General features: G+C 41.2%; 1 protein-coding gene across 3 annotated transcripts in view; it reads left to right on the forward strand.

Annotated features, from left to right (window-relative positions):
• The first annotated feature begins 382 nt into the window (after window positions 1–382).
• The window catches only part of elf2a (E74-like factor 2a (ets domain transcription factor)), a 12,464-nt gene continuing 3,262 nt past the window's right edge, over window positions 383–9,584 (forward strand). The window contains exons 1-8 of one of the 3 annotated variants that reach the window (XM_008419988.2): window positions 383–690; window positions 2,807–2,890; window positions 6,154–6,400; window positions 6,703–6,810; window positions 7,121–7,237; window positions 8,448–8,531; window positions 8,663–8,855; window positions 8,979–9,233. In XM_008419988.2, the coding sequence (XP_008418210.1) occupies window positions 2,816–2,890; window positions 6,154–6,400; window positions 6,703–6,810; window positions 7,121–7,237; window positions 8,448–8,531; window positions 8,663–8,855; window positions 8,979–9,233 (1,079 nt within the window). In that variant the 5' untranslated portion in view covers window positions 383–690; window positions 2,807–2,815. The remainder of the gene's footprint in view (window positions 691–2,806; window positions 2,891–6,153; window positions 6,401–6,702; window positions 6,811–7,120; window positions 7,238–8,447; window positions 8,532–8,662; window positions 8,856–8,978; window positions 9,234–9,584) is intronic. The other 2 variants (XM_017307273.1, XM_017307272.1) reach the window with 2 other exon arrangements.

The following is a 9,584-nucleotide window of genomic DNA, read 5'->3' on the forward strand; positions in this document are numbered from 1 at the left end:
TGTGTGTGTGTGTGTGTGTGTGTGTGTGTGTGTGTGTGTGTGTGTGTGTGTGTGTGTGTGTGTTGTTTGTGTGTGTGTTGTTTGTGTGTGTGTTGTTTGTGTGATGGTATGACTACCTGTCCCAGAGTGCCAATGAAAAGAGACTAAAATTTGAGGGTTAACATTTATCCTTTAATTTCCCTCATAAATCTCACTGCAGTAACTACAGTTGGGGATTTCTTTAAAGATTTTCGGAGTCAAATTGATCATCATTTACTTTCGAAAAAGCTTCTTAAAACGCTTAGATTTGAGATAAGTTAACGCGTTCTCCTTCACACTCCACTAGATGGCGCTTGAGCTGCTGCCCAGATCTGGAGAGTTTGTTTCTACGTCCGTTCGTCTGACGTCAAGGCGGTCTGTGCTTTGACCCGTTGAATCATTTGTAGCAGAGAGGCGGCACACCGGAAAGCTAACGGGTAGCAGAACTCCATCGGAAATAGAAGCCTGACTTCGAAATCTGTGTGGCATATCGACCTGTACATTCAATCTCCAGAAGATTAATAGGTACCTGCGTAGGGACTTCCGCGGCAACGAGGCCTTGGAAACACCTACAGAAGCGAGCGAAAGGAGCGTTTTGGTCACGTCAAGCTAACTTGGGCCCTAGCTGCTGCTAGCAGTGGAGCTCACTTCCCGCAAGCAAAGCAAAACAAGGTAAGAGAAGAAAACCCACAACACGGGCACATCACTCTGAAAGCTCACGGTCCCCGCTGTTTAAGGCTATTTACTGGAATAGCCTTAAAGTTTAATGTCTCAAAACGAGTAGCAGTGTTTTAGCAGCTAACCAGTTGCTAGCTCTCTGAAGCTGAATAAAAATAACCACAGCAAGGTTCTAGTGTTGTGTTTTACTGCAAAAATGAATGTTGACTTGCTTTTAAAAGTTGAATACTCTTCTGAACAGCAGTGAGTAAACAGACCTGGTATCTAAGCGCAGAGAGGAGYTAACTGTAGCCACGGAGACTGCAGTGACAGACGGGTCGCACTGAGCTCTGATCCCGCTCAGAAAGTAAACACTAGCTGCAGATGGAGAACTAACTAGAGTTCCTCACCCATCAGCGTCTTCTGGTTTGACGGAGTTCAAAGTTTAATAAGTCACAGTTTTAATTATGCATAGCTTGTTTTGGCAGGCAGTCAGCTAACATGTTGTTTTGCTGTTTTCTCGGAGCTACAGAATCGCTGCCTTGTTTACAGTAAAGCTGTGAGGACACTGAGGCTCAGCTGGTACTCGATTCGTGCTAACTCAACRTTAAATGGTGATTTTGTGCTCAACATTAACTTGTAGCTACAACTAGCGCAAACGACCACATGCTTGCTTTGGGACCGTTTGGAGTCTGTTCATGCAGGACTTCCAGCAGCAGCAGATGATTGTCGTGGTCATAGTAGTGATCAGGTACAGCAGGGAGGCTGAGCTGGTGTGTTCAGAAGAACCCAAAGACAGACTGTCCTCTAAGATCTGTCTGTAGCTGTCGGAGTGACAGAAAGCTGTGATGCCAGGAGTCCTGGTGACCTGATCTTTGAGTGTGATGGCTGGATATTAATATCCTTCTTACCTCTTGATCAGTTTTCACTCTCCTACCTGTGTGCTGCATTAGCTTGTAGTGCAATGAGCTGATGATGATGAAGCTTAGGATGTTCTTTCTTTTAGGGCTAAAACAATTAGTTGGGTTAATAAGATGGATTGATTATTGAGTTGACTAATTTAGTAATCAATTCATTGTTAATTGGAGTATACAGATTCTAAAAATGCCACTTGGAAGACTGAAACTGTACAAAAAAATCTATTCATTTTGCATTTAGATAAAAAATTCTTTGTAAATCTGTTCTACCTGGAACTCTTCTAGTGACAGTTTTACCTTCACTTGGCTCAGATTCTGTAATAAAAAAAAAAAACTCCACCCCCCTTCAAATTAAGMACCTTTTCCAATCCGGTTATTAGTTGCTTGGTCAGTAGATCAGCCCTAGCCTTTTAAAAATGTCTAAAGTGTGGAGAAAAGCTGTTAGCGAGCGTATTTTCTCGTCTCATGCTCCTTTTCAGTGGAACAACCTTTCTCTGGACCCCAGGCAGGCTGGGTCTGTGAATGGTTTTAAAGTTAAAGAGCCACTTGTTTATGCTTTATAAACTCTGCTTCCATGTTTATGGAAACATGGAACTGTATGGGAACGAGTTTTATTTGTTTTTAATCTGCACTGTTTTATTTTGTCTTTTATTTTCTTGCAACCCTTAGCTGCTTTGAATTAAAGYGCTTTACAAATAAAGTTATTRTTATTATTGTATTGGAAGTATTTTTTAGCTGCAGATGCATTYTTTGCTGCAAATGATCAAGCGTTCACTAAAGGAGTGCTGTTATTATATTTTAAGAAATWAMATGTTTTTCTTGTTTAAAAGAATTGAAGTGTTATGCTTTTTTGTGCATTTTTAAAAATTCATTTAACCACCTCAAGTGGTTAAATAAAACATCTGTAGAAATATTTTTAGATTAGTGGATTACTAACATATGTATGGAACATTATAGTTAGTTGTTGGCAGTCCTACTTTCTTGACATTATTGACTTAAAATGAGAGTTGTTGAAGCAGTTGTTGTTGATGATGAAGTGGTAGTTGTTGTTGTAGCAGTAGTTGGTTTTGACCGTAACCTTACCGTCTCACATCAGCCCCAGGCTTTCCCTTGACATTGATCTTGTTCAAACACATTCGGAACMCAAACGGCACACTTCCCTCAGCTTGAGTTGACCTCCTGACCTCTGGCACGCTCTTCTCTCTCTTTAACAGGAATGAGGGATGAATTCTGTGGTGGTGTCAGATGGAGGAGGAAACATAGTGGAGTATGTCACTGTGGTTGAAGAGTCTCAGCAGGTAAACCTCTTCTAGTCTTTGTAATCTACAAATTAAAACAAGATCAATAATTGTTTTATTGCTTTTTTTCTTTTCTCTTGTTCTACCAAAAATTGGATGATTAAAGTCTTCAGTCTGGTTCTTTGGAGCCATCTATCCCTTTTATTGAATGAGAATTTTGCTTACAGATGTCATAATTCATTCTATTTGTTGTTTTGCTTATTTATTTTCAATAATTAAAATGTATTTGCCTTGGTAATGCATCTTGAGTGTGGTGGAACTCTGGGAATCAGTCATAATTAAAATACTCTGAGGACATAGAAGTTTTTTTTTACTGCAGTGGGTCTGTTTTCTCAGCGCAAATCAATCTTTCTTCCAGTGACCCACTACAGAAAGATCAGAACTGCTTCCATCTGCTGACTCTCACTCAGACACATCTGCTCAGTGTGCATATAGAGTGGACACATTCAATATACATTAGAATATCACAGAAAAGTCATTTCAGGAACTTTATCAYATATGAAACACATTATAAGTAAATACAGATGGATGTTTGAAAGTTTTTATGTCTGTTAATTATAATGAGTTTCTGCTTACAGTTACTGAAAACATRACATTTTTAATTAGAATATTGTAGCAGACCAATAAAACAAACTGGTTTTAAGAACAGAAGTTTGGTCTTAATTAACATTGTGTTTAATACTTGCTATTCTRACAAATGAAACCAATCAGAACGTATATTCTGTATGTTTTGAAAATGGCTGTGTATTCAGCTAGATGACAGAGCAGTCTCACATGTCTCTGTTATGTCCAATCACTGCATCAATATGGAATTATTGTCCATATCCAAGTTAATCTAAAAATCTGCACATTTCTGCAGAAACCTGCCGGTTCTGTCAGCTGCGGCTTCACAGTGCTGGTCATAAGAAAACATTCACCTCTGGTTTTTCATGAGCAGCCAGCTGTGTTTCCAGGTAGTTAGCTTCAGATTGAATTTTAAGCCTGGCCCATTTTTTTGGGTGGAACATTTCAGCAACAAGGCAGTTCAACCTGCTGTACACCATAAAACATACAATAACCAGTTATGAAACAAACAATAAACCTTACATGTGCCATCATCAAAATCCTCAAGCAAGTACAATTAAATGTATTGATCAATGTTCCAGTTCTGAATCAATGGTAACTCTGGACAGTTGGATTGTTGGCTGTAATTTACACAAATTCTGTGTGTCAGCAGTTTGTTCCAGATTAGTGGAGCATAGAAGCTGAATACTGTTTCTCTGTGTTTGGTTCTGGTTCTGGTTCTAGGGATGCAGAGCAGACCAGAACCACAAACAGTTGTTAACAAAGGAGTCTCATTTTCAGCCAGAAGCAACATTTCAGATTCAAGAATACTTTATTAATCCCAAAGGGAAATTTGAATATTGTTGTAACTCATGTTTTACTTTTCTGTTGCTTATTTCTCGGTTTCATAAAAACAGCCAAGAGTACGAATAATTTTGAGCTGAAAACGAGCAGAGTTAATATAATTTATGCTTGAAGCTATTGATTCTGGAGCAGAAATATTTTTTTTGTTTGAAGTGCATTATATTTCAGATGGTTGTTTAACACCAAGTGATGCAACGAGCAGCTTCTCATTTTAATCAAACATGTCTGAAGTGACCCATCCTGTTGTCATGGAGAAAATCTTGACATGGTTAGAGAATAGGCTGGGTTTACTAGTAAAAGTCAGAATATTTCCACAGTGCAAAGGGACTAACAAGCTATAACACTATAAGGAAACAGCAAAAAAGCTTCAGTTTGCGAAGAAGTGCACTGATTGGTCCTCTGGAGCTCTGTAAGAAGGTCATGGGCTCTTCTGCATAAGCAAAAAGTGGCTTTCTTGCTTCCGCTTTGAGTTTCTATGACAGCTAGAAAAGACAAAGTCATATTTCAGAAGCAAATAATCAATACTCTGAACATTGCTGTCTTCCTGATATAATGGGTTTTTAAGTTTTCATGGATTTCCAAATGATCCTGAATTAAGAAGACGGTGGCTTGAAAATATTCCCCACGACAAGTTAAAGCTAACGCCGCACAGCAAAGTTTGCAGCCTTCTCTTCACTCCAGATGAGCTTCTTTAGCCTAAAACTACCAGGGAGAGACGGATGGTAAGTAAAGGAGCCGTCCCCGAGTTATTTTCATGGAATCACTTCTGTATTCAGSCTAAAAGAGCGAGTGTATGGGAACGAGTGAGCAGACCAGGGCCAGACAGCAGAGCAACTGATCCGCCTGTCCTGCTGTAAACACCATTCTATCTGAGCTCTTYGCAAGAAGCATAAAAAAGTAACAAAACTAAATAACACAGAAACCTTAAGGAACACKGCCATATTTTTCTAAAAACAACAACTTTGAGCCTGAACAGCCAGCTGAACTGGAACTCTAACAATTCCCAGAGCTGCCGTACTGTTGAGCTGTGAGGCTTGTTGTGCTTCCTCATGCTTCGAAAGCAAAAAGCCCAAACCGTAATCTCACCTGTTAATTTCTCACTGTYTGACACTAACGACAACACACACACATAATATACTTGAAAATAAATACAAAATAGGGTAAAAATATTGTGAATGGATTAAAATGTTTAGATACTTAAATAGCACATTTTTAATAAGAAAAATGTCCCAAGAATATTGCCTACTAGCATAAGCTAAAGTTAATGTTGGCCACAAAGTTTAAAGAAAGTAAAACTCACCTTCGTATCTGTGGATATATAACGATTCTTRCATCTTAAAATCTTTCTCCAGCTTATTTGTTGGGGCTTTGGATCGTTCATCATTAATTGTGACCTTGGGCAAGCCCTGCAAGCACATGGGGTAGAATGCCATTTTCAATAGACTGGAAGCTACCGAGCCGCTTATCCTCGAACGCAGAAGTTCACATGCAAAGAACCCCTTGCAGAGAGAAGAGAGGCAGATGAAGRGAAGCCTGTGGTGGCAGCATTATGATGTGGGGCTTCTGCAGCTGGTCTGGGTGAGAATCAGCTCAGTAGTTTGACCCCCATCATCACCACCTAATGGTGGTGAAAAGCTGGGCAGGGTGGACGGCTATGAGGGGCCTCGTGTCCACTGAGATGTTTATGTTGAGACGTTTTCACTATGACACAGAGGAAGGAAATACTGATCCCAGATTAGCGCCACAGCTCCACACCGACGGACGGCAGGAAGTCAGGACTTCATGCCAGAGGAGATCATAACTCTGGAAACTCTCATTGCTCTCTTCTTTGTCTAATGTGTGTCGACCTGGTGCAGCAGGCTGCCGAGGAGGAGGAGGTGGTGCAGCAGGACGGAGAGGCTGTGATCATGGTGGAGGAGGAAGAAGAGGAGGGGGTGGTGCTGCAAGAAGAGGAGGGGTCTCCGGCCGTCATCGTGGAGGAGGTGCCCAGCGCCCAGGTGGAGGAGTGCTACTCGGCCCAGGTCCTGGTATACGACGACGGGACGTACCTGATGCAGGACGTGGCTGAGGAGCAGGAGGTGGTGACGGAGGCGGCYGAGTCCGGTGAGTSCTCCACTCTCTGACTGCTGGCCTAGGCTGCCCTCTGCTGGCAGGAAGCAGGCGTCGCCATTCAGACCCACTTACAGGAAACAGGAAGGGAGGAGCAGACTGCTTCTGCAGATCTCAGACCAGGAAGTAAACATTTCAAAATAGTGGCTGGCATTGCTGCAACTTCTGAATTCAGCTATTTTCACAGCAAATAGGTCAGGAAGTGGGTTCTGGATGACCCAGGTCTGACCTGAGCACCTCTGCTCAGTGAGCCAGGGGTTGTTGCTTTGACCACCTCTTATTTGCTCTGTTTGCAGTGGAGATGTCAGGCCACGACATGGTGTGCTTTGACAAAACCTTTGAGGCAGCTGAAGCTCTGCTACACATGGAATCACCCGGAGGCCTTCACAATGACCGCAGCACAGGTAAACACTGCCAGCTCTCTGACTGAATATCCTGCTGTAGGATAGATTCAGACATTTCACAAAGAATAGCACCAATATTATAACCATAAACAGAAGTTTGGAAAATTAATTCTAGTTTCTTTTTTTCTTTTGTTGTTTTCTCAGTTTATGTTGAATCAGAGGCTGTTTTAACTGAATTGTTCCAACAGAAATAATATTGTATTTGTTGTTTGTCTCATGTTGGTTGAATAATCAGAGTTGAAAGCTAACCATAGTGTAAAGTCTGTGGTGTGCAGCAGGTAAAGCATGTAAATGTGTCTTATCTGTTCAGCAGAGGATGTGATGATGGAGACTGTGGTGGAGGTTTCTACTGAGTGTGGGCCCATCGAGGAGGACTCCTTCCCCATCCCTCCTGACTGTGAACCTGCTGCCAAGAAGAAGAGAGGAGGTCAGTGTGTGAATGTTCTGGACATTTAGCTCCAGGAAACCAGCCTTTTTACAGTCGCATCATGTTTTTATATCCTTCCTTTACCTATTGAAATGGTTCAGTAGTGTCTGTATGAAGTGGAACATTGCTGCTTCAGTCTGAATTCCTTGTTACTGTAGCTCCACAGGTGCATTTGAAAGCAACTTAATTTGTCTCTTTAAATGCTGCTGATGCGCTGCACTCAAACCTGTTCGGACATTTTTGTAGTTTGATAGCAGAGATTCGATTATCTACTGGCAGAGGAACCTTTTGTTCCCAAATTGATTAAAAGATGTCAACAATATTTGAACACAAACTACATGTCAGATACCTTTTAGAAACATGAATACTGCCAAAATATGAAAGAATTGAAAATGATCCCCCAACATAGATAGCAAGTTAGCTARCACTAACAACATCACTGAAGGCATTTGGATCATGCAGGGTTTCCCCCAGAAAACTTGCTACGCCCTGTGGTCAGGGCACCATGGCGGTCCACCGGGGTTTGTATTAAAAGATGTTTAGTTGATGGGAAATGTAAAATATCMCTGAGTAATTATGTTACTGGAAGACACTGTCAACAATACTCAAACCCACAACTATTGAATCGTACAAACAACAAATAAAAATAAAATWAAATTAAAATAAAATAAATGTTAATTATTTGCACTTCTGTTTAATCCAAATTAAGTCATCAGTTAGTGGATCTAAAACATGATGTAAAATATTTAGAACCTGTCCAAGGCATAAATGAACTAAGAGAATATTAATGCAGTTAAACTAGATTCACCGGTTTCTGTATACATAAGTTAAACCATTTTAAATTGTTTAACATTTAAATTTAAGATTTTAAGTAGCTGGCAAGTTTACTTTGTAAAAGTTCAAAGTTCATAGTTAGATTGTTTTACTACCACAGCTATAATCTGATGCTGTGAGTTTAATCTTTGACTTTTAKCTCTATTTGTCCCCAAATATAAATTGGTAAACTACAATTATATTTGACTGCTCAGCCAATTAAACTAGGCCCTCTTCTCCAAGATTTCACCAGATCCATGTTGAATTGCTCTTAGCAGTGCTAATGTACTTAGCAGCAAGAGGGGCCCCTAAATCAAATTCTGCTCCAGGTCTCATTCAACAGCAATAGGAGAGAAGAGAGGAAATAAAAACTAATATTGGTGTGTGTTGAACGCAGGTGGACGTAAACCCAAAACGCAGCAGCCTGCCTCCAACGGCTCCTATGACTTGGGGATCAAGAAGAGACCGCGGGAAGGAAAAGGTTTGCTCTAGTTTCCTATCCTAAGCCTCATTCTGCAGGAACGCTCCCTTCATCTGGTTTTCATGCTGTTGTGTGTGCGTGTGCGTGTGTGTGTGTGTGTGTCTGTGTGTGTGTGTGCACGCGCTCTTTAGGAAACACCACATATCTGTGGGAGTTCCTGCTGGAGCTGCTGCAGGATAAAAACACCTGTCCCAGGTACATCAAGTGGATGCAGAGAGACAAAGGCATCTTCAAGCTGGTGGACTCCAAGGCCGTGTCAAGGCTGTGGGGGAAGCACAAGAACAAGCCCGACATGAACTATGAGACCATGGGCCGCGCCCTGAGGTCAGCTCCTGCTACACACACACATCAAGTCACTTATGACTGGCTGATACAAAGTTGCTTCCGTTTTCTTTTTATTTATTAATTGATTGGAATGATAATCCAGCTTTAACCTTTTCGTTGCAGGTATTACTACCAGCGAGGCATCCTCGCAAAGGTCGAGGGTCAGCGACTTGCTTACCAGTTTAAAGAAATGCCCAAAAACATCCGTGTGATTGACGACGACGAGGGAGGCATGGACATAAAGGTGGAGGACAGTGAGGTCATTGTGTCCAGCCAGCTCCCRGTTCACCAGCAGAGCCCTGCCAGCCTAAGCACCCCTGTTAGCACCCAGCCCCAGCAGACCTACGTCACAGTCATCCCCAGCAACGCCTCCACCAGGTCTGACGCACCACACTGTCTCACTTTAGGGCGGGGCCGTATGGCTTTAAAAAAATATATATATATATATTTTTTTTTTCATACCAGATTTGCGTAAATTTTTATTTTCTTAAAAAGATGTTATAAATGTTGACTTGATCTGAATACCAAGTCCTAATAAACACAAGCTGAAAAACATTAAGGMAAAACAACATGGTACACAATCACTCTGAACCACAGAACCCAAGGAGTGCATTGGTGAAAAAAAGATCACAATTTTCCAAATATGAAATCTTCAGAAACAGAAAATTTGACTAATCTATAAACTCGATTATTATTTGATTGGCCAATAAGTCAACAAACAGCATCTCC

The sequence above is a fragment of the Poecilia reticulata genome, linkage group LG10, assembly GCF_000633615.1.
Source record: "Poecilia reticulata strain Guanapo linkage group LG10, Guppy_female_1.0+MT, whole genome shotgun sequence".
NCBI classification, from domain to species: domain Eukaryota; kingdom Metazoa; phylum Chordata; class Actinopteri; order Cyprinodontiformes; family Poeciliidae; genus Poecilia; species Poecilia reticulata.